The following is a 25,858-nucleotide window of genomic DNA, read 5'->3' on the forward strand; positions in this document are numbered from 1 at the left end:
AAAATTCGAAGAAACCGTTAAATTAATCTTTACCAAAAATGTAGTGTAGTTCGATGCAATAGAAAAAATATATCCTCAAGTGGAGCCTGTTTGAGGAAATTTCTTGTGGATAATATTATAATGACTCGGTTTCCAGTTACTTGGAGTAGTTTATTTAGCTTCTTGTTTTCCGAAATATCGATCTGAAGTTAGAAGTTAGAAAATTAGCTGTCGGAAGGTTCTGGCCAATGAAAGTTTGCACACTGATAAGCAATGAACGTACATACAGACTACTTGAAATTGTTCGGTGTTTATTGCTAGCGGAGATAAGTAGAAAAATGAAATACAAAATATGACCTGATATCATCCTTCTCCGTTTTATTGAAGTAAAATTTTGCTGGTATATTAAAACGGATCACTAATATACAATAAATAACATGATATAACTTTTAAAGCATATAAGATAGACACTTGATGTCTTCGGCAAAATTACTTACAAAAGAAAGAGCTAAAATTTGCTGAAGACATCATCTCAAAATAATCACTTGAAAGAAAATGAATGAAAATATCTCACTTATGGGGGGATTAATCTGTGAAAACATAATATCAAAAGAAGGAGCATATTATATCCAATAATTTCGCTGAAGGTGGTATTGACATAAACTTGGCCATTTAGGCGACATTAGTTGATTGCTTGTTTTGGTCTTATTTTTGGATACTGGGAAACGGTAAAAATCCATCATACTTATTTAATGATATATATCTCTTTTGATAATAGTCCGATTTCAACAAACTATACCTCGTTCGAAAGGTATTCGTAAAAGCTATTTAAAGATATTAAAAGTGTTTATCTATGTTGTCAATTTCGGCAGTAATTTAAAGAAAACTGAAAAGAGTGCCATTTTTAGACATTCAAGCATCCATATCTTAGAAACTAAAGATCAGAATAAAAAACAAATTAATAGCGTTCTGTCTGGGTAATAGGACTTTCATTTGCAATTGGTTTGGATAAGATCGGTTCAGCCGTTGCTAAGAAACATGAATGAGACATTGTCCCAGATCGTCGAGCTGAGTCGATTGGTATATAAGACTCGGCCCTCCGGGCCTCGGAACAAATCTTGAAAGTTTGAGTGAATTCTATACATTTCTTTTATAAGAAATGTAAAAATGTTGTGCTTGCTAATTAGAATCATTCTTTATTTTTTCCATATAACCAACCTCTGTGAAGTGAACTCTGGATTAAAAAAAAATTGCAATGAAGAGGAGAACTGGGCCAATTCGAATCTAGTAAGGTTTTATGAGCTAGAACGTGTCAACCGATTCAAAAATGAATATTTTTTACTGAAAGCCTGATCAATTGCGCACATTTCTTTTCTAAAGGGACCTTTCCGATCTTTTACCGTATTGTGTGTAAACGGTTCTGCAAAAGTACATGAAAGGTCCAAATTACCCCATTTCGGAACACCCATCTCTTATCATTTTTTTTGCAATAGAAATGAATTCCTATTTTGGCCTAAGTAATTCCTATTTGATTTTCACTAAATTTCGAATTGTGAAATGAAAAGTTCTCTTTTATATAGAAAACTTTGTAGTAAATATACAATAAAAAGTAAGAGCTTGACCAAATTACCTAAAAATAGGTTATGAGCAATAACGTCGAAATCTGTCAACCAGAGCTTGGAAAACGAATCAGCTGAAAAAGAACGAACACTCTTCATTCGTTCTTCGCTTCACGAACATACACCCTATTGAACCATTCACCACTGAGCTGCGGAGTTGACGGCTTTGGTTCACCACCACCGAGGCTGGTGAATCATTGCTGTTCTATAGTGTAGGTATATGAGCATAGCGTAATAGTACCCGTTGCTCATTCTCTCTCCCATTCGAAGAGATATCAACTGCTATGCATCATTCGTTCTCATTGCAAGCTGTACATAGGCACCCAGATTCTCTTTGCTTGCTGGGTGCGAATGTAGGTACGAAAAATGATGCCGCCCAGCTGCCCCGGAGAACAGCGCTCATAACGAGAATGTGTTTGTTGTCTTTTATTATTTTTATTCGAGATAGGTACCCACATGTTCTGTGCGCTTTTCATATGCAATATTTTTTAGTTTTGTCTTCAACCTATTGAATCTGTCGAATTGTGAAAATACAAATAGGGTTAAGGGAACAGGGGGAGACTTTACCAAGCACGAAATTCAACAATTATTAATAACGTGTTCCATTTGGTACTTAATTTTTTTTATATTTTTATATTTGTTTCGATCCCATCAGCTAATTTTTCATCTTGTTCATTTCGTTTTTCATCTTGCTCCCTTACGCTTATATTTGAAACTTTAAACGCGATTATCACGATATTTGCGGTGACTACGAGTGCCGAAAGAGTTTGCAACGGATTTCAAAACTTTATTTTTGCTTGTTCGTAATTTAACTGCCGTGTACTTGAACGATTCCATTTTTTCGTCAAAATTTTCATATTAATGTTATGGATTTGTTAATAATTTTTTTCATTTCCAAAAAGAAGAGATTTTTTTTTCAATCAATCGCTCAAGGACACCACAGATAGATACACTAATGATTTTTTATGGCTGATTTTGTGACACGTGAACCTGCAATGTAATCAGTACTGTTAATCCAAAAAAGCAACGCATTAAAAAAAAAATCAAAGCTCATGAAATACAATCGTTTTATATTTTTAACTAGTACTAAGAACCTCAACAATATGGGAAGAAAAAATAACAGCATGTTATATGCCATTATTTTTTGTTCTGATATTTTAAAATTCTCTTGGTCAAGCTCCCCAAGCCTTGGTCGAGGCTACCGCGGTGGGTAGACTTGGCCAGAAAAAACGATCACAGAAAAACTTTTGTAACTTTTGAAAAAGTAAATTATCAATTCTGAAAAAAAAAAAATCATTTATACGCAGAATACTTTTGCATATTACATTTCAACGAGTTTTGGAAGACATTCAATTATTAAACCAAAAACAATTTGTCTTATAGAATACAATATATTTTTAAATATTCATAAGCCAGTCGTTGTTCAAGTTCAACTCAGGGTTTTTTTAGTATTACACAGAACTAGAAAAATCGTAAAAATTTACGTGTTCTGCTCCTGACATATACGACCATCAAAAATGTTTTAGATTTAATTTTAATTTCACATGACTATTAATTTCGTAAATCATGTTTGATTTAAATGTCAATGAATGCAATTTGTCAAATTGTATCAAGTTTTTATTAACCAGTTGACAAATTTTGAATGATAGGATGTTGTAATGTTGATGGAATAGGAAAAAAATATAGTGTGATTTTTTCCATTTGAACAAAATTTGAAAACATTTGTGGTTGCCTGGTTGCAATAAAAATCTCGGGTAACTTAGAATAAAGGCATTAAAGTCAACTGTCAAGATTCATTTGGAGGATATTCCGAATAAAACTTTATTCGCCAAGCTCGGAATAATTGCAGCGAACTAATCTGTTCAGATCACTAAAGCATTAAAGCGGGGTACTAATTTCTACCCAAAGATTAAAAGGCATGTGTAATTTTGCTATTCCTGCTCAACTTTAGACGAAGCTCGAAGTAATTTTTTGATTATTAAATATTCCACAATATGCCATACATTTTAAACACTCCGTTAGTAGGTATCCAATTTAATCAGGAGTCATAAATCTTGCTCATCGAATTTGTGGTTAATATTATATTTGTTAACATTTAACCTGTCTGTACAACATTTAGGAAAAGAATGTAGTACATCATAGTTTGAAACATATATTGTCCTTGTTAAATGCGAATAACTTATAACCAAGCTTATAACCACTTCGTTTTGGTTCACGATTATAAAATTCCAAATATTCGTAAGCTAGAGATACAATGTTAGAAAAAAAGAACCTATATGTGTTGGGCTGAATCATCTGAGGAACCAACATCCAAAAAACTGATAAATGCATATCGATGTTTGAATATCCACGATTTCCCTAAATTTATAATGCATCGTGAACACAAGTTCAATTTTTTTCCCCTCAAACCTCAGCAGAATCAAATAAGCGGTACCTGTTGCCTAATATCCGCTCCACAAGCCATATGTTCTTAACTGACGTAGCGAAAGACGCTGAAAACCGCTAATATGGCCAGAAGAATTTTGTATTCAGATTCAGCATTACACAATGAATCTGAATGGTTCAACAGCTTGTATGTTCTTGAACGAATTTCACTAAATAATCAAACAAGCAAAGAGGAACCACTATTCAAGAGAGAAGAGAATACTGACATCATCTCTCTCAATGATACTCACAACTGTTCATCATTATAATGATACATGCTTATGCAAGCGTGTGTGGATATATTCGTTCCTGTTTCTGTTTCCTCGTGTTGTTGCTTCGGTATCCATAGCGGCAATTCATTTGGTTTGGGTGAAGGCAAGCGTTTTACTGAACTGTATTGTGGTTCGTTCGGATTGAATTTGAATGAATGGTGAAAGCTCTGCTGTCAACCAATTTGCGAAAACTTATGCTTTCCTGAAAGCTGGACCGACAGCGCACACTTTCCTCCCAAACGGTTTTTCGCGATCGCGTATCAGATCGTATATACCGCAAAAGGACCGAATTGGACCAACCCATATTCTATTATTCACAAACCGAATAAACGAAAACAGTTGATAGTCACTCCTAAAACAAGATATTAAATAAAAGATATTATCCGGCATATTCAAAATAACGATAATGCACTTGATTTAATTAATTGTCGCCGCAAAAAAAAAAAATTTCGGCTTACACATTTTTCAAACAAAGCGCTCCGAAACATCATTCGCCCCTAGGGCATGCACACGAAAACTGATAACCGCAAAATTTTGTGAGATAAAACAGAGTTACATGATAACCATGAAAATAATAATTACGCTTTTCCTAATATTATCATAGCTGGGGTCCGAATTGACCCACTTCCCCTACCTAAAACAATATTGATAAAACCTACCAGACAAAAATTTCTAAACGCATTGTTGGAATTATCTACCTGCGAATTTCCCTGAACGTTGATCTGAACAGTATAATATAATATTATTAAATCATTTTTGTAAACCCGTGAGGCTACCATTTTTATACAAAAGTATGGAGCATAACTCATCGCAGTCATCACCAGGTTCCAATCATACCCTCAAATACTTCACATGTATGCGTTTTCGAATGCACTCAAATGGAATAAGTTTCGACAGAAAATGCTCCTCCCCTTTATTTACGGATTATTTATTAGTCCATCGTACACCGTGTGCTGAAAGCACGTGGAAGGGGAAACAGGTATTTTATTGCATTCGGTATTATTCGAAATGAATGTATTCGACTATAAAAGAAACATAAAAAATGCCATTTTTCCGGACGCCACTTACAGTAAAAAATTTTGACAGCGGTGGGATTCGAACCCACGCCATTTCTGACTGGTGCCTAAAACCAGCGCCTTAGACCGCTCGGCCACGCTGCCTTGGTGCGGGTGAGTGGTTAGAAGCGAATGCAGCCCAGGTCTCCCATTTAACAGAATCAAAGCTCCCCGCCTACCACCCACAAGCAAACAAATTTAATGAAACACAAAAATTACATCACCGTAAAGTGTAGAAAAATCGACCGGATGTGCTCATTTGTTAGTGAAATGATGATAGGAATTAAATGCTCCCGACTGCAATAATGTCGGGAAAGAAGGCAAGTTAAACCCTATCATTAGTCAATTTCACGAGCAAACGCAGCACACTAAAATAGTGCAACATGTGCCAACATTAGTCATAGTACAGTGCGGCAGATAGAGAAGACTGATCGCATCATAATCGTCATATCAATTTCAGTCACATGCACTCTCTTTGCCAGTGTGACGTTACGGTAATACCTACGAATACATATTCATGTATGTATGTATGTATATGGAAAATGCACCGAGCAGGGCGAAGGAGTTTAGGGATCTTTTTGGAATACATCCCAAGTGTATCATCAACAGGCATGATTGATGGTGCTGTGACAACTATTTAATAATATTTAGTATGTTAAGTATTTTATTTTTGAGAAAAACAAACAAATTAGGAGCGATTTTCGGAGGTCGACGGCAGCATCATTGCGTTCTTCTTGCATTGTGCTCGCTCGGGGAAAGAAAAGGCATGTGCCAGTTGTGTTGAAATCGTCAAACCTGGAAGGGAATCCCTTGCACGGGTTGGGATCGGCGAAGAGAAAAGATGAAATATGAGGCTGAAATGAGTATGGAGTAGAATGAAACTAACATTCCTATTAACACTCTTTTAACAAATATGTTACTTATCCCCTCGTCATGCAGCTTGGCTCGATTCGAAATCTGTTTCAATTTCTCTTCACGCTTCGCGCTCAATCCCTGTACGACGAGCATTTTCTTCCGGAGCTGTCCGACGACAGTTTTAACGTGGAGGAACATGTGTTTCCATAAATGCATGTAATTTATTTGCTTTCGTTGCATTCGCCCGCAGGAAGTGTCCGAGAGATGTGCTACACAATGGTTTTTTTCAAACAATAATCTTAGCCAGTGTAATTTGAAACCATTTTCGTGCAGAATGGTAAATTTATTTCCATCGGCTCAGCTACGGAATCTGTGGAAGTACTACTACGAAACTATAATCGTTTGTGGTGATACTAAAGCCGTAACAGAACACGTATTAGTAGTAGGTTGAGTGGTTCTACGGTTGTGCGCTTGCTGTTAATGTGCTAATCTTTCTTTTCATAGTACAAAATGTTCGGACTTTAGTGGTTGAATATTTGGGTTACCGCATTGTCATCCAAAATTAGACTGGTAAAGGTTCATACAATCGAATGTAATATTTCGTGGTACAATGGATGCTTACGGCACAAACTGGTTGAACTAGCAAGTGAATTGAAGGCAGAAATGTTTTAAAATGGATTTCCACACAAAAACAAATTAGCTCAATTGTTGTACCCAGACCCGCGCGCAGAAAATTCTCAAGGGGGTTTTTTTAACGTTTATTTTAAAAGAAACGTATAGAAACCCTCAAACTTTGAAGATTTTTTGAGAGGCCTGAACCTAGTCTTGTGAATCAAACGACTCTGCTCAACAAATTGGGTAAATGTTTGTAATCGAGAAGGAGACATCAAAAGACACCGCTGCATAGTGGTCGGAAACTCCAAAAACGTGCACTTAATTACCTAGATGCTAAACCATCGAATATATTCACAGGGTACCTTTGGACGAATTGTTCGTAAGAATATTCCCCACAACCTTTTTAAAAACTTAAATTAGGCATGGCTTACTACGATCAAATTAAAAACTACAAGGGGCAGCCCTATGGGGTTGCACGAGCTGTAGACGTAGGACTATACTACTTAATGTAAAATATTTATTTTCTTAATACATTTATAGTAATAATAAATCAAATATATTTCTTACGTATGGTTTAATCACAACTAATCAACATCGAATATTACATATTGAACCAAACCTTCTTGGTTATCAGGTCATTTCATTTGTAGTAGGTGATCGAATCCGATTAAGGACATTATACATGCGAGTCACAACATAGCTGCTGCGCCGCACACACCCCTCTCCCCTGCCTAACCATGTATCTGACATGAGCAAATATAAAAATACGTTTTTCAACACACTAACCTTGCTGGTGTGCCACGAAACTGCTACTTAAGGAAGCTAGAACATTTTCCTATACAATCAATCCGAGTTTTTGACGGAATGCCATCTGTAGCTCCTATTTTGTGCGAAAATATCACCCCTCTTCACTTGGGGTTTCTTTTCGAAACACTCTTATTTTTCTTCTTCTCGTTTTCATTGCACTTTTTCAAATGCACTTTATTCACACACCACTGCAAAAATACTCGCGAAACTTTAATCGTTTACTAACAAGACCTCAAATTTTCTGCCAATGTGCAGATGTCCAAAGGAAAATGTTCGGAAACTCTCATTTGTGCGTTTGAATTTTCGCTTCAGATTTCAGTTTTTCTCAATGTAAACAAGCGAGTCGGTGCCTAGCAACGTGGCTTTCACATATCTTCTTGAACTTATTTAATTTGATCATAAGAAAGAAGATAGAAAACTGTGACCGAACTAATACCTGGAACTAAATCTTTATAGCATAAGATTAGCTTGTAAAAACTTTTCGATTGTGTGTGGTAAAAAACCCGGACCAGTGAAGAAAAATCAAATTTCAGATAATATAATCACATTTCATGTATAGACCAAGCATTCTAGTTATATTTTGCCATTATTGTAACTTTCCTAAAGTACGCATACAAATATAGCGAATGCAGTGGTCTTAATCATATATCGAAACTATAAATCTACAAGAATCGAAAACAATTTTATACATGGACAAGATGCGTTTTTGCAACGGTTTTTTAAGTGGCAGTGTATTCATTCATAAATAGGCTTTGTAGTATGTACCTATTAGTAGAATCAAAATACTATAGGCTGAGTGAAAATGAATCGCGTGAAGGGGAGATGAATCAATGAATTGATCGAACGTAAATAATAAACTTTCGTTTTGCAATTTAGTAACAAATTAGATCTACCTACACATTCACCTCAAACATTAAACCCAAGCGCACAATGCAAAATGATTCAACGCTGAAGATGAGATGGGTAGAGCGAAAGAGGCAACTAATACCACGACACTATGTTAACCGTGTTTGCAAATGGAGCTCGCATGTACAAACTATTTTGTGTACGAATAATTATACATAAAAGTGTGCTGGAGACGAGCACAACACAAAAGATAGCACAGTCGCATTCACTGGGTAGCGTACCTCCACAGGCAGTGTAACGGACTTCTAACTCAGCTGCACTGGCTGTGAAAACACACAACGCAGTGACCTGCTTCGTCTGTCGCTCAACAGCAACTGAGCTGCTCTGGCGAAATCCGTCCGTTTAAATAGTCGATGATGACGTCATTCATAGAAGCGTAGCGCGCTAGGTACACAAATCTGTCGTGCTGGACTAGAGAAGCGCTATCTTCTGTGTGTAAATGCGCGATATTTTGACTAGGTTGTTCATTATTTAAATTTTTAATGCCATGATATCAAAAATCTTTGGGTTTATCTATTCGAATCTATTCTTAGAAGTATTTCGGGGCGTTATGCGCAAAAAATTTGAAAATTTATCATGAGATGGCTGAATTATATGCGTTTAAAATTGGACCACTTTTCGTTACATACCATTTTTGCAGAATTTGCAACGTGCACCCCTATATCGAAAACAAAGACGTAGTCCTACGTCAAAAAAGTAACTTTTTATGCTGACGAGGTAGAAAATTTGTGTCTTCGACAAAGTTTTAGAAATGCTAGTAATAAAGAATTTTGTTGAACTAATTGAACTTGTAGGATTTAATGTTATCGATTTGTAAAGCGTTTTCCATGGCAACACCCTCAAATTTAGTTTTTTAAAATAACTATTTCCACTGTGACTTTTCGTGCAAACCGTGCTCCAGACAAATGTGGAGGCATTAAAACCACATAATATTGTTGGAGACTGTAAGTAAAAATACCCAAGTAAAAAAACATTACAAAATGAGCTTAAAACCTTCTTACCTTTATTATGCGTAGTCCGGATATTGAAAATAGTGCATGCTCGTCCATTTTGGTTTGCACCTTTGTCTCTTATACGCAGTTGAACTTGGTGTAAAAAAATTTAAAATTCTTCAATAACTCTAAAACGAATGTGCGCGCGCCGCCGATTTCAGGTACAATTTTTATATGCAGTGTTCAACAATATTTTTACATGCAGTCTTCAACAATAATTTAATTTTTACATGTAGTCTTCAACAATATTATGTGGTTTTAATACCCCAACATTTGTCTGGAACATCGTTTGCTCAAAAAGTCACAGCGAAAAATGCTATATTTAAAGGCTAAATTTAAGGTGCTTGCCTTAAAAAACGCTTTACAAATCGATAACATTAAGTACTACAAGCTCAAGTTGTTCAACAAAATTCTTCATTATGAGCATTACTAAAACTTTGCCACCATCTTTCTACCTCGTCAATATAAAACGTTAATTTTTCTAGTTCAATCATAGTAAGCCATGTCTCAATTTAAATTTTATCAGATTGTGGGGAATATTCTTACGAACAATTCCTCCAAAGATACCCTATGAATATATTCAATGGTTTGGCCTCTAGTAACGTTTTTGGTATTTACGACCACTGTGCGTTGCCTGTTGGTTCGTGGGGGATTCAAATTGGTTTGTAGTAGTTGTTAAGCCAACCGACTAAACTTAAACCTCTTGTATCTCGTAATCCTCATCCATCCGAGGCAACCGTTAAGTACTGCTTTAGTAAGGATTGTGTTCTTGCTTATATTATTTTGTGTTAATCGTCATGTTTTTATACATAGCTACTTTTCCTTACTTGCTGTCAAACCTTTCGCGATATATCTCACCTGCTCATGTCTGCTGCAAATATCGTACCCTGTTGAGACATGAACCGATCCGGGGGTGTCGACCATAAGGATTTACATCTGTTTACAACTACTTTCGTCGAGTTTCTTATCCTTCTTGATGCTAGTCGTTCCTATTTATCTGCTAGCTGATGCTGAGAACTTCTTGGCGGCAGTATTTCACCCTATACCGATGCCCATTGTCGCGATCCATTTCGCTGCCACTTTAACGGAATACTCATCGGCGGTAAAATTTCTCTAGACAGCGATATCCCGATTTTCTCCAATTTCGTGTTTTTTCCTCCTTAACTGCCGACCGACATCTGCTGTCTACTAACTACTTTTGCTAATATCGAAGCTTGTCGAAACGTTAACCGATCCTTCAGACTAATCGTCCAACTTGACATACATCCCTTTCCAGCCACCCTCGCAAAGTTTCGTCCTTGGTTTCTTCATTGACTTGTTTCTAGAGTGACCGAACTCAAATGACATTTTATGTGTCCAAACGGTTTGCAGTATATTTTTTTCCTGGACAGGAAGATAATAAATTTTTAAAAGTTATTCAAAACGCTCATTTCCGCACGGGCCTGGTTGTACCAGATCTTATGAGCAATATTAAGCAGAAGGTGCGTGCATTTCGACATGGCTATGAAATTGAATAAAACGTATATAGAATAAATTAAAAAATCTTATATTTTATTTCCTGGAAGTTAAATAAGGACCAGTTGAATGGATGAATTTGAATGAACCTTATCTTGTGATGCTATTTCCTTCCGTACAGAATTTATGTGTGAACAACAGTGGCGTAGCCAGAAATTTGGTTTGGAGGGGGTTTTGATGAAAATCTTAGATTTTTCAAAAATCTTGGCGGGTCTATTGATGACATTTATTCTGTAGGCCGCGATCGACTGGATTCTACCGTGTTCTGCAGTAATAGCGAAATGGGATGGCGTGAGCGGGCATGGGCGCTATAACCCTACCGTAGGCAGAACTAAATACCTGTCACAGGTGTCAGTTATGTTGGGTGGCGGACAACGAGATAGGTTAGGTCAAGTTCAACGAGTGGCCCTAAAACACCACTTTACTAACAATCAAGCAGAAAAGGATGAGCTAAAAACTCGCAACTTCGAAACCGTAGCATTGGAGGAGCTTTGATAGACGGTGCAGAAGGTATGGAAATGCGGCGATCGAGCGACGGCACAAGAGCTGGGTAAAATGCGCCAACGCGTGATCGAGTGGCAGGCTATCGGCGAAAGGATGTGTGTAGTGTGGATCAAAGGTCATTTCTTGGACTAGAGCATTATCAATGTGCACTGACCTCACGAAGCCGAGAAAGATGCATTTTATGCGCAGCTGGAGCATGTCTGTGATAGCTGCCTATGGCGGAATGTTAAGCTGGTCATCGGTGACATAAACATCCTGATAGGCCGGCGGCATTGTATAAACCGATTATCGCACAGGATAGTTTGTACACCTTATAAATAATCTGCAGAAATTCTCACGATTGATAAGTATATTATGACGAACACCTAAATAGCGAAGCAGTGAACGACAAGAGTATTTCAAGAATCAGCTTGGAGACGCGCGCAGTCGACGACAGATTCGCCGGCAATGATCAACTGTCATGTGAGCTACTCAAACACAGAGTAGAGGAATTGGCTAGAGCACTCCACTGGGTGCTTTTGAAAATCTGGAAGGAGGAGATATTACTGAAGCATAGGATGTAGGGAGTAGTATGTCCCATCTATAAAAATGGTGTTAAGCGGGATTTTTGCAACTAATTACCGATTAATCACATTACTGAACTGCCCTTGTATGCAAAGGTGACGTAAATGCCATCGAGTATATTTTTAAGGAAATCAATTTTCAAATCTTGCATGGTGCGGGCAAAAGCTTGCTTTCGCCACTTTGCTTTTCGCATTTCAACAGGTTATTTTTAATTTTTATTTGAAGTCGTTTGCACTGATAGATGCGAATTTTCGTAGTGAACTTAAAAATACGAAAAAGTTAAATTTGACCAAAGTGGTGTTGAAGTCACTTTTGCATACTAGGATCACAGAGAACAGACATCCATGATCGAACAAAAATATTTAAAAAAACGTGTGTAAACATTTGAATTAATATACGATAAACACTAGCGCCGCCACACCAACCTATCCCAACTATCCGTCAAACCCATTTCGGGACCGATTCGAAATCCTGAATGGATTCAGTATGGAAAGAAATTTGCTCAAAGAAAACAACCGATTCCGACTCTATCGGTTGATGCATTTGAGCTGGAATTCTTGCTGGAAGTGCGAACCGGTTCCGGACTAGTTTGACTGGGTAGACGAATAACCGCTGTCAATTCTGTCGAACTCAGCCACAAAAAACGTGACGACAGTAGCGTACCTGGTTAGGATATCCCAACTACCTTCGAAACCGTTAGAGATTTTACACAAGTTGAATGCTGAAGATGGACGTCTGTTCTCTGTGCTAGGATAGTAAACGTCATCTACAAGGTGTTCTCCCAAATTCTCTGTTGCCGCCTATAACCGTTAGTAAGGGAATTCGTAGTGCAATATGGCCTATAATGCACAAATACGGGTTGCATTCATATCTTCAACCAAGCTATTTGCAATAACATTCTTGAAAACTTTGCTGAAGAACTAAGTCTCGAACTAAATTTGATTGGAATTAGTAATGCATCCAAATGGAAAAATTAATCAACAAAATTATGCTGCTAAATGCTAAACTTCCAAAAACTGATGGTTTCCAAATTATGGAATCTTGGCGCCATTCAATTCGATACCCAAATGTACATCATAAATAGCGAAAATCGTGAAAAATTTTCAATTTTTTTATTACCAATCTTAGCTAGTGGCACTTTAAATTAATGATAACCCAAAAAAATCAAATGCACATAAAAACCGGTTCTGACCTGCTAGAGACAAGCGTAAAACGCCATTTTTCATCAGTTTCTATGTAGGCGTTTTCATTGAGCTATTTTGCTTAATATTTACATGATTTATCAACTATAGGATCTTCACTAAAATATTAGTTACCCATTCTCACAAGTTACAAAAAGTCCCCATAACGTTTAAAACATTAGTTTCTCAATGTAATGAACAGCTAATAAACTTCCAAATTATCATTTGAATATTTAATAAACTAGTCAGCATTAAAGTTTTTTTTTCTCAATTCAAATATTTTGATTTGGAGGGGGTTTGAACCCCCAAAACCCCCCCTTGGCTACGCCACTGGTGAACAACTTTCCAGTTCCTTCAGCCTGTTGTTTCATATCATACCTTTGAATTTGAATATTTAAATTTTTCGTAATAACCTTACACTTATTCAATGCTGTTGAGATCGAAATATAATATACGCTTACGATATTATTAAGATCTGAAATGGTCACTACGCTTTATGAGTCGATCGGTTCAATTATTGGGGACGCGAAAATTTTTAGCATATGATTTGCTCTACAAATACTCTACAAAATTTTACTTTTTGAATAAAATTAATTAGCTCGTGATTTGAGATACTTGTAAAGAAGAAAACTGTAATATTTGGTTGATTGCAGGATTGGGTTTGTTTTACTATACTTTGGGAAAGTGTGTCAAAAAAAGTTTGTTGCACCCAACGCTTAAAGTCGTACAAATATCACAGACATAAGGTGCTTTCGGAAATATCGTTTTATTCGAAATGGATCATCCTTTTTTTATTATGGTTGCTTTTTATTCTATAACAAACACCAAAATACACGAGAGATATTTTGTTGCTACCTGTGTAATACTCGAAAGAAATCTTGCTTTCTAAAGTTATGTTCTCACAAGTAACTTAAAGAGGTTTGTGGACAAGTGTGCTGCCAAATGTTGAAGAACTGTAATCGAAACGGTAATTCCAACTGCAAACATAAAGATGCAACCAGTCGCAACGTTTTAATCACTTTGAGGAATTGCTAATTGATGTCTCGTTACTGTTTTATCGTGCCGTTTGTATTAGGGTACTGCAAGAAAACACTTTTTTTTAAATCTCAATCCCTCTCTTCATATTGTGACAAATGTGACAATTTAAAACCTCCGCTCACTTCGCTTGAAGTTTTTGACATTGGCACTATTGGAAAATATATTAAATGCTGTAACTTTTGAAGTAGTACTCGAAAAATTATAGTATACCTTTTTTTAAAAGAGTGTCTTAACACGCGTTAGACGTCTTACGTGTGTATGATCTGGTCATTTGAAATGATGTCATAAAGAGTAGCTGAAATGCTGCTTAAGCGAACATAGTCTAGAAGAAAACAATGGAAGCAAGAATTGATGGATACTTATGTGATTGATTGAGAAAATGTGATATAGCAGCAATCAGCATCTGATCGAATGTAGCGATAAAATTGCGATCGTTTGTCTAATTGGTACTTACATCATATTAGCAAGATTAAAAACATAGTTCGACAAAAAAACAACTTGATCGCATATCGTTGTTCGAAAAATAGAAGAAAGAAAATGGTAAAAATAGCTTTGCAATGTCTCTAGTACGTCAGGATCATTTTATGAGCAGTTAAAGATTTTATGCATCATCTGATATAAAAATTTATGGTATACATATTAGTGATGAATTGTATGGTGTAATTAAATTTTGTTTGCAAGGTCGCGTTCTAGGAAGATTAATCAACAAATTTATTTTTTTAAGAGATTCGCTGTATTACGTTATAAAACTTATTAAACGATACTTAAACCCCAAAGTGGACGATTTTGAAATTATGTGCTTTTTACCGTAAAAACTATTTTTAAACATTTATTTTATTAGTCTCGACTTTACAAGTGTATAACTTGAAAACGTGACCTTGCATACAAAATCTAATTACACCATTTAACACAGCACTCAAAATACACCAAAAACACCCACTTACATAATATTTTCGTTTTGCTTATCTCTATCTTACTGAGAGGCATAACAAAAAACTTTAAATGCTTATAGAAACCGATCGTGATTGGAGACAAACGGAAAACGCCATGTTCATTAGTTTCCCTCTACTTCCCAAAAAAAAAACAATATGTGATCGCAGCACACACAAGTTTTTTTTGTCGAACAGTGTAAATGTTTGTTAATAAAATAAGAATCAATAAAACATAAAGCGTCATGAATTTTACATTGAATAATTCCAGTAATACTGTTCTGCAGAAAATCCTCAGTCATCTTCCATTAGTATTTTGTTTCCACAGTCCAATATGAATTACCTTGCTTACGTCCAAGCATTTTTCATTTTTTCGTCATTTCGTTTATGTGACATTTTATTTAATGACTTGTATCCTCACTTTACCCCTTTGCAAGAACTCATCACTCTTCCAATCGTCCCGGCACGATACGACAACGTTCGAAACGTAAAATCAAAAGTGAGTTGCGTCTGTCTTCACTGTTTCACGACACTGCAAGTAGCTCGTATATCATCTGTCTGGTTTCATCCCGTCGAGAATTAATTGCTCGTCTAATTGCTCGTAGAGTAGCTAACACCCTCGTTGCTATAACATCTCATCAGTCGATATATGCAGTCGCAAGGATCTTGCTTCTCGACGTGATTGTTTTTCTTTGGTAATTAAACCGTAGATATTCAATGAGTTTTCGAGCTTGGAGGTGACACTGTACGGAGAAAATCGGATATGCTGTGCTTGCGTATTTTACGTCACCATCTATTTTATTCTGCTATAATGTTGTAGCGTTTTTTAGAAAACACATTCAGTATGCATTCACAGTGAGAGGATAGAACGAATACGTTCAATGCATCAAATGTATAATAAATGAAACGAGAGGCTGACAGAAAGATATGCTGCCTAAATAAAGTCCTCCGTGCAATGCGGTCAAACTTTTGTTCCCCATGAATCGTTCACCGAGGAATTAGAAATCAACCTTTCGAAGTGAGAAAATTGTACTACAAACAAAACATAGTTTCACAAAATTTTATTTGAAACGTCGATTACAACGCAGAGTTGGGACAAACAGTCACTTGTTTGGACGGAAAATTTTACCATGTACAACGAGTTGCCAAACAATTTACAAAAATAATCTGATTTGCAGTTGCTACTAACGAATATTTAATTTTAATAACTAAACTAGGTTTCTTTATTTCATTAAATAAATAATTTACTGTTATAGCCTTCAATGTTTTTTTTCTCTCTTTAAAATCCGTCGATTCATAATTAACACTAGAGATCCCGATCATTATAGTAAATTCCTGTTTAGTTCATGAGCTATATACAGCAAAAAGGTATTTTCATTCTTTGAATTTTGTTTGTACATCAACTTTGATTGAGAAATGGACTACGCTCGTCAATTTCCAAAGCTTGCCTCGATAAATGCAATTGATATATGTTTTTTCTAAACAAGTTGTGCAGTTTTCACAAATTTAACTTTTATATGCCGAAGAGTTTTGAAAATCTTCTTTTTTCTGGTCACAAATTAGCTACGGATGTGTTTTCTAAGCTAGGTGTAAAGAGGAAAAAGTTCCGCCTGTTTCAGTTTAGTTCTACAGAAAATGGTAGAGTTGAGTTTGTTCGGTGCGACCTCCATCATACGCGGCTGTGGTAGTTTTGACAGGGATACCATCCAGTGTCGCTGTTAGGGCTGCGGCAGATAGTTTTTCTGGTAGTTCTGCTGGGTTGACGTCACGCTCATCTGGTTGGGATTCTCATCCTTCACCATTGGCAGTACTGGAATAGAGATGATGGTAACGGGTTAGTCTTATTAAATGATGCCGCTTTAATTCCATTATGTTAACATGTCAAAGTAGAACGTAATACTTTTTTCGAAAGTTGTAATTTTCAATCCTCTACTCTCTTCTAATATTTTCAAAAGGATCAGAACTCTTCAAAAATGTTAATTAAATTTCAAATGTTCTAGGATTATGTTTTCTTAAATTTCATGATATCATCTTATACTTTCTAAAGTTCATAAAGTCTTCAAATTGATACGTTAAATTCCTCCCCAAAGAGAAAATTGGTTTCAAACATTAAATGTGCAAAAGGCATAAAACCGAGCATGACTTGAACATACTATCGTTTGAATTTTTCAAAACAATTTTTCAAAAGTTTTCGGGATGCATTCATTCAATATATTTTATCGCTACTATACTTTTCAGAAGTGTTTTCATTTATCTGAATTCATGTCGCAATACGGATAAGTAGAATCCTTTACATGTGATACTTGGAGAAGCTTCTTCCCTGGTGTTCCAGTGTTCTCGTGGTGAGGATGTCAGTCGAAAGACCTATTCTATCATACTTGACCATAAGACTCAAAACTAGCGGAACTACTATTAAACAAACTACGTTTATCTAATTACTAATTCACAAATTTCATTATTGCGATTGTTCGATTGTTCATTTGATGCACCTTAAAATTCTTTACAACTTGTTTTTTGACACTTTATCCCTATCTTTTTTGCTGCAATTAGTAGATACAACATGAAGTCGCCACAAACGCAGTGGGTTCAAAATCGTCGTTTTGGCATATGCAATGAACTGTTTAAAATGATGAGAGGAATTGTAGATCTTGCTAAGATGCGATAAAAATAAAGGTGATGTTCGCTATTTACTATTTTTAAGAAAATTAGCAAAAAAGTTAATAATACACTAACTTTGAACTAATTTACTTCTAAAAGAGTACTAAATTAACTTAACTGTAAGATATTAGTACATTTTTCGATGTAAAAGTTTCTTAGGTTTGCAGTGGAAACAAGAAAAAAATATGATAAGTGGCATACTTATCTTTTAATTATAGCTAGTATAAGAGAAAATAAGATAAAAATATCCAAGTTTAATAACCCAAACACGTGTAAATAAGAAGAAATTATTGTATGACGTCAAAAAAATAATTATGCAGCTTTTTCATACAAACAATCCGAAGTATTAAAATAACGATATTAACTATTGATGAATTTAGCGCTAAATCGTATTCAGAGTTGGCAGCAACCTCTCAGATTTTAATGAAACTTTCTGTACATGGCGAACTTTGTCACAAAAAGACACTTTGAATACTTTGTTTTTTTTTCAAAAATGATCTAGACTGTCTTTTGAAAAGGGTCAAACTTTTTTTACCAATTCTTTTCTAATGGCTATAGTCTAAAAATAATAAATTCAACAAAAAATGTTGTAGGAGCAATTTTTACAAAATTAGTCAAATTTTTGAATAAAAATATTGAAAAAATTCACACCTACATTGAAAAAAATCGATTTTAAAAATTAAAAGTCGATTTCCAAAAAACCTTCTTTGATTTGGATGAAATTTTGTTCCAAGATAGGTAATTATGTTTCCTATCTACCGTCAAAAATTAAAGTTGGGCACTTTCAAGGAAAAAAAGTTATTTGAAAAAAACTTTTGCTTTTTCAAACTGATTTTTTTCAGTGTATTTTTATTCCCCACCCCAGAATCCCGAGGAGAGGAGAGAATCCAGACTCCAGATTCCATCGCCCAGAGTCCAGAGTCCCGAAGAGAGAGACAATAATCCAGAGTCGTGAGTCCTTAACCTCCAAAACCTAGAGTCCAGAGCCCAGAGACCAGAAACCAGAGTCTAGAGTTCTTATCCCAAAATACTGAGCCCAGAGTTTTCAGCACATAATCCAGAGTCCAGAGCCCATAGTCCAGAGGCCCTAACCCAAAATAGTGAGACCAGAGTTTAGAGTCCAGATTCCAAATCTCACAGTACAGAATCCAGTGTTTAGACGAGATAATCCAGAGTTTAGATTCCATAGCCCAGCGACCAGAACCCAGAGACCCGAGGAGAGAGCTCGGAGTTCGGAGTCCAGATTCCAGAGTCCCAGAGTGCATAGTCCAGAGTTTAGAGTCCAGAGTCAACAGTTCAGAGTCCAAAGTCCAGAATCAAGACCCAGAGTCCATAGCTCAGAGACCACAGTTTACAGGCCAGAGTCCATAGCACATAATCTCGAGGCGCGAGCTCAGTATCCAGAGTTCAGAATGCAGAGTCCAGAGTTCAGAGTGTAGAAAACAGAGTCAAGATACTCGTGGCCAAAGTCCAGAGCTCTGAGACCAGAATCCAGAGCCCGAAGTACTTAACCCAAAATACTGATGCAAGAGTTCAGACTCCAGAGCACAGAGCCCAGAACCCAGAGTCCATAACACAGAATCTCGAGGCGACAGTCCAGAACTCAGTGTGAAGAGTGCAGCATCCAGAGTTCAAAGTCCAGAATCCAGACCTCAGAATCCAGAGACGAGAATCCAAAGACCGGAATCCTCAACCCAAAATACTGAGCCCAGTGCCCCGAGTTCCAAGCCCAGAGTCCAGATCACAGAGCTCAGAGACCAGAATCCAGCCGCCAGAGACCAGAATCCAAAGTCCCGAGGGGAGAGCCCACAGTTCAGAAATCAGAGACCCGAGTGCAGAGCCTAAAGTTCAGTGTCTAGAGTTCAGATTCCAGAGTGTAGGATCAAGAGTGTATAGTACAGAAATTCGAGACCAGCGCCAAGAGTCAATCATCCAGCGATGAGAGTGAAGAGTTCAGATTCTAAAGTTCATTGTCCATAATCTATAGACCAGAACCCAGAATCCAGAGTCCCGAGCCAAGAGTCCAGAATCCAAAGTGCAAATTCCAGAGTGCAGAGTCCAGACTTCAGAGTCTAGAGTTCGGTTTCCAGAGTCCAGAATCAAGACCTTAGAGAACATAGTTTAGAGTCCAGAGTCCATAGCACAGAATATCGAAGCGAGAACCCGGTGTTCACAATCCAGCGTGTAGAGTGCAGAGTCCAGAGTTCACAGTCTAAAATCCATGCTGACTGCGTATTTTTGGAATGGTCTTGACGAGTAGGTGCCAGAAATTTACGTCTGACACCATGTTGAAATCCAAGATGGCGACTTCCGAACGTAAATTATTACGATTACAATTCGGATTGTTTATCTTTGTACAGCACTTGATACTGTTTATCTTTGATTTATACAATTGATCCAAAATGATAATTTTACTAGAACTATTCTTCACAACTCGTCGCTGTTGTGCTATCTTATGACAAGCGCCATTTAGCACATTTCGAGCAAAACGATTTTTAAAGTTTCATATTGAATATCGTGAAACTTATAAATGGTAGAATCAATTCAATTGATGCTTCTATCTATTCTATAATAATCTCTCAAATATTACGAATATCGGTTGACTATGTCGCGAGTATTTACTAAAAATGTAAACAAAAGTCGCACTCACACGTTTCATATCTGTGTATTGATGACAAAATTTATATAGCGTGTCAAAATCGTGCATGGAAAATTTTCCATAGAAAAAAACCATCAATTATAAACTTTTATTCATATTTTTGGCTTCATTTGGTCTATAAACAATCGGTGAGATGCATGTTGAAGGAAATTAGTCAGGGAATCTATAAAAAATAGTAACTTTTGGCTACAGTGTTGCCAAATATGCTAAATTTCCAGTTTAAAACAATAACTGCATTTTTCTCACACTTCGTGTATTTTTCTTTTAGAAATGATTATGCCATTGTGTTTCTCAGATAGTTTTACACATAAAAACATCTTATGTATCACGATAATTTGAGTCAATCCCCAGACACAGTCATTTGAAGCAAAAAATTGAAAATTTCTCAGCACGTTTTTCACTATATCTCAGTAACTAAGCAGAATGTAAAAATTCTGAAAACGCCACTTTGAAGAGATTTATTCGACAAGTAATGTGGCATATCTAACTCAGTTTACCCCAAAATGGCGTTTGTCATAAGATTGCACAACAGCGACGAACTGTTGTTACTAGACTGCTTTAAAGCTTTAGTTTTATAGTACTCTTATTTGGTAAAATGAGTATTGATGCAGGTAAGTTACATGTAACCAGGATAATATGCCAAACGAATACCAAATTCGTTACTGATACTATTTGCATATATCAGGTAACTAACAGTTGGAAAATTCGATTCTGAGATGATTATGACTTTCATTGGTTAATTTTTCGATAAAAATACACTAAAAAATCAGTTTGGAAAAGGGAAAGTTTTTTTTAAGTAAAAATTTTGTCCTTAAAAGTGTCCAATTTTTTGACGGTAGGTAAGGAATATAATTGCCTATCTCGGAACAAAATTTCATCCAAATAAATATGGTTTTTTTTTGTAAATCGAGTGTAGGAGTTGATGAAGAATTTTTTTTCAATATTTTGATTAAAAATATTTGACTAATTTTGTAAAAATCACTCGTTCGACATTTTTTTGTAGGGTTGGTCATTTTAAGAATATAGCAATTTTTAAAAAATGGTAATAAAAGTTTGACCCTTTCAGTCTAGATCCTAGATCATTTTTGGAAATACGAAGTATGCAAAGTGGCTTTTTGTGACAAAGTTCTCATGTACAGAAAGTTTTATTAAAATCAGGGTGCTGCCAACATTTGTTCGAGTTTGCGCGAAATTTATCTATTTTATAGAAACATCTTTGAAAATTTAGTAGAAATTTCAAACTATTTGAATCTTTCAAAATATTTTGCAAATGTTGCAAAAATGTCTACAAATTTCTTATGACGTTAAAATCCTTCAATATCATCCCAAATTTTCAAAAATTTTCTAAATGTTCTAAAATTATCTAAATCTTCAAAATTTTCTGAATTTTTTTTAAAATTTCACGTATCTTCTGTGTCATAAAGGGAATTGAGTGCCGGAGTAATTGGAAAACATCTTTTTAGACAATTTTGTTTTCCACGGAAGTAGTTTTACAAATATCACATGCGTACATTGAACGCCCCTGCCCCACAGACTAACAGACATAACACTATGAGGGAATTATCTAAAAAACATCGATCCGGCAATTTTCCCAGAACACTAGCTCCACCTTTTATTCACTGTTCCAAACACTCATTTGCTGGTGGGTTACACCTCAGGTTTGGGAACAATTTTTCACTAGTGGTCTATCCCCCATATGTTTGCTCATATGTCAGTGGCGTCATAATTGCAAATGTGGCCACAGTTCCAACTACAAATATATTTAAAATGACCGTTAAAGCGGGCGAAGCATTGTTTTCGAGTATTGTGTCTGTTAGTCTGTGCCTGCCCTATGTGCCCCCGATTAATTTAATGTGCGAAAATATGTCTTCAGAACCTAGCAGACAGTTACACTTACTTGCAGTATCCCAATGTGAATAGTAGGGCTCAAACCGCCGAGGGCATGGAGGAGGCGTACTGCCCGAAACTGTAAAAAATTGAGCAATAAGCAATCGAAATCGACACCATTCAATCACGCTTTACTCTTACCTAAGTTGTTGGACAACGATCCGTAGGTGTTGATAGTCACAGGTTGCACCGGTTGCTGTAGCTGAAAGTATATCTCTGCTTCAGTAGCTATTCAAACAAACTCATTTTAAACCCTCGACTTACCGGTGCTGAGTATGAGTAGTTGGACCTCGTAGAACACGAAGTGTACGATCCGAGCTGAGGTGCTGGCATCCAGGTTGTCCTATAAATGATTATTCTTGATTAGTCCAATCCTAATCACATCTAACAACATCCTAAACTCACCCCGCATCGTACCGAGGGTACGTCTGGTAGGGACTTTGCGTGAACACCGGCCGATGGCTAAAACTACCCGCGTTCGCCATGTACGAATCCCCGAACATCTTGGAATAATGACCGGTGCGATATGGTCGCTTCATTCGCCTCCTCCGTTTGTAGTTTCCATTTTCGAACATGTCCTCGTACTGGGGATCCAGTGTCCAGTAGTTGCCCTTCCGTTCGCCTCCACCTTCCCGGGGAATCTTTACGAAGCACTCGTTCAGGCTGAGATTGTGGCGGATCGAGTTCTGCCAACCCTTTTTGTTCTTCTCGAAGTACGGGAAGCGGGACGTAATGTAGCCGTAGATTTCACTCAGCGTTGCTCGTTTCATTTGGGAATGCTGAAAGATGAATATGCTGTTTAATCGGAATGCTTTGAAAGTCGTCAAAACTGTGTTGGTCCAAGCCCAGACGGATCGACTAAAATTTGTTAACTAGTTAATTCAACCTCGATGGTCGTATTCTTAATAACGACTATCCGCGAAGCAAAAAAAAAACGGTGACGAAAGTATAGACTATTAGATTTAATAGGAATTATAAATTAGATTTCATAATTATCTTTCGTATATGGGTTATTCTTTTTTCACGCATCCCAAGCGGCATCTGCGACGGTTGGATTAGTATGTGATTAATAAATTCTCGCACTAATGAATGTGAGTTATTTATGTGGATCAAATTTTGTCCGCCGAACGGCCTGTCATCGCTTGGGTTAATTTTGGAATTTTAGTTGCCTTTCGTTTCTACAGATACTAAAAATAGTATTTTTTCTACTTTCTAACTGGACATACCTGAATGGCCATGGCGATCAATGCCACGTAGCTGTACGGTGGTTTTGTGTGTGAGTTTCGATTTGTGCCCGTTGGACTCGAAGAACTGTAATTGAAAACAGACAGTTTTGTGTTAGATTCTTTTTGCGTAAATCCTCTAAGCCTTGTTCAAGTGGGAGTGTAGTAAAATGACACAATTTATCGTTCCGATTAGTAATAGAAACCAGAAACTATAGAAATATAGAAGTAGGTGCTAAACAATAATTCGATCTAAATATTGAATGCTTGAATTCTCGATCAGAATGCAATAACAAAATTATAACAGATTTTGTAGTAAGCTGTGTTATAGATCTGGTCTCGTTAGCAGCAAAAATAAAAGAAAATTATATCAAGTAACAGCGCGAGATATAGTTTTGAAATCTTTTGGTATACACATCTGATCGGGTTATTACAGCATTTTTCTTCTCACTACAAAAAGAGGTTTCCTAACGCTTTTAGTGAAAATAAATGTTCAAACATACATATTAAAACGAAAAAAGAAAAATACCTTCTCTTAAATCATGAATAAAACACGAAAATCAGTTCCCAGACCACGCAAAAAACGTCGAATCATTCCGTACATTTACAGCACGTGTCAGGCGGTAAGCTCTGTTGCTAGCAGCAACACAACATTCATGTAAATTTACCATATCACATTAACAATACCCTCAGGTTACACACTCACCTCGTTGTTGTACTCCTGTCGTCACCGACCAGACCGTTGCCGGTAATATCATCCGTCTTTATCGTCGTGGTGATGATTGCGTCTGCACTTTCCGGCTCTTCGTGAACCCGCTCGATGACGGTGGGCAGCTGAGGTGTTCCAGGGGATTTGACCTGCTCGTACGCGGGAAGTGCTACTGAAATTCGAAAGAAACGCTTCAGCATTCCAGCAAACAAAAAACAATAGTTTTCTACAGAGCATTATCAGAGCGAACTTTTATGCAATCAGACCGCACGAGGATGCATTGCCACAAGTGCACGCTTTACGTGTCAGTGGCGACTGATAGCACAGTTATTAACGCTTTCTGACATCGATTCGTAGTGTTGGATTGATCGCCGGAGGCCGGCCGGCGATCTTACATCAAGCAAAGTGTTTCAATGGCACGATCAATGCTGTACAGTTTGCTTTAGACAATCGAAGTCAATGTTTTGATAATTGGGTCAAATCTATTGCACATGAGGTTTAATTCTTAAAATCAGTTGACTCTTACCTAGGTGATTGAAGTTTTCCTGCTTGATTTTTGGCAGGTTTAATAAATTCTGGAATGAAAAAGAAAGAAAAGGTTAAATAACATCGCTGAAAAAGTAAAGGGAGGAAATGTTTGTGATTTACACAAAACCCGGAAATTAGGAAAATTAGGAGTACACACTTAATTTTTTCTGCCGAATCTCAGCCTTTTTCGCATCTTTTGCCGAAATCTCAACAGCTGAAATCTCAGCAAACAACTTTTTTGCTGAGATCTCAGTAAAAGTGACGTTGGATAGCTGAGTCTCAGAAAATATTTCACCGAAAATCAGCAAACAAATCTCACTCAATATTATTACAAACGTAGCTCAACACAACCGTTTCTATAACTTCAGTCTGAAACTAATTGAAAATAGTAGTGTTGCTGTTCATTGCACCAACTTTAAAAAATATGTTTTTTAAACATTTTCTTCCAAACTTCAATGATTAAAAAGTTATATTATACGGCGGGATTGGGTAAAGTTGCTGAAGCAGTATTATAAAACAAGACTCCAGCTATACAAAAAAAATCGAACTCCTCCGATCTTGTCAGATCCACAAATTCCAAGCGATTTGAAAATATTGAAATTTTTAAAAATTTGGGGTGCACCGAAATGCTGTAGGGCCAAATACTATGTTTCGAAAAAATATATCTTTATGAATACGTGCATAGGCGTCCCTTCCCCTCTCCCTTTTCCACTGATCATCTGTTTATTGCAGCTGGAAAAACAAATGAATTCACAAAGATCGCCTCGAATTTACTAGTATTCGAAAGGATATAGGAAATTGACCTCTGCACTGGTATGTGGATAGATGCCAAATTGTTCCAAAAACTAGTTATTGTCTATTTTCAGTCCATATTATGGCATAACAACAGCAATAGCAGCAGAAAATAATTTTGACCAGGATTCGACCCCAGTTACTCCT

General features: G+C 36.6%; 1 protein-coding gene and 1 non-coding gene across 3 annotated transcripts in view; both read right to left on the minus strand.

Annotated features, from left to right (window-relative positions):
- Positions 1 to 5,374: 5,374 nt before the first annotated feature.
- On the minus strand, positions 5,375 to 5,454 carry Trnal-uag (transfer RNA leucine (anticodon UAG)). The gene has a single exon. It is a non-coding gene; the product is annotated as a tRNA-Leu (tRNA).
- A 10,845-nt stretch (positions 5,455 to 16,299) lies between these two features.
- The window catches only part of LOC131683422 (forkhead box protein L2-like), an 83,942-nt gene continuing 74,383 nt past the window's right edge, over positions 16,300 to 25,858 (minus strand). The window contains exons 3-10 of one of the 2 annotated variants that reach the window (XM_058965399.1): positions 24,918 to 24,966; positions 24,389 to 24,560; positions 23,686 to 23,770; positions 22,865 to 23,238; positions 22,724 to 22,802; positions 22,601 to 22,661; positions 22,470 to 22,538; positions 16,300 to 17,065 (exon numbers count right to left, since the gene is read on the minus strand). In XM_058965399.1, coding sequence (XP_058821382.1) covers positions 16,974 to 17,065; positions 22,470 to 22,538; positions 22,601 to 22,661; positions 22,724 to 22,802; positions 22,865 to 23,238; positions 23,686 to 23,770; positions 24,389 to 24,560; positions 24,918 to 24,966 — 981 coding nt within the window. In that variant the 3' untranslated portion in view covers positions 16,300 to 16,973. Of the gene's footprint in view, positions 17,066 to 22,469; positions 22,539 to 22,600; positions 22,662 to 22,723; positions 22,803 to 22,864; positions 23,239 to 23,685; positions 23,771 to 24,388; positions 24,564 to 24,917; positions 24,967 to 25,858 lie in introns of both variants that reach the window. The other variant, XM_058965397.1, reaches the window with a different exon arrangement.

The sequence above is a fragment of the Topomyia yanbarensis genome, chromosome 2 (genome assembly GCF_030247195.1).
Source record: "Topomyia yanbarensis strain Yona2022 chromosome 2, ASM3024719v1, whole genome shotgun sequence".
NCBI lineage: Eukaryota > Metazoa > Arthropoda > Insecta > Diptera > Culicidae > Topomyia > Topomyia yanbarensis.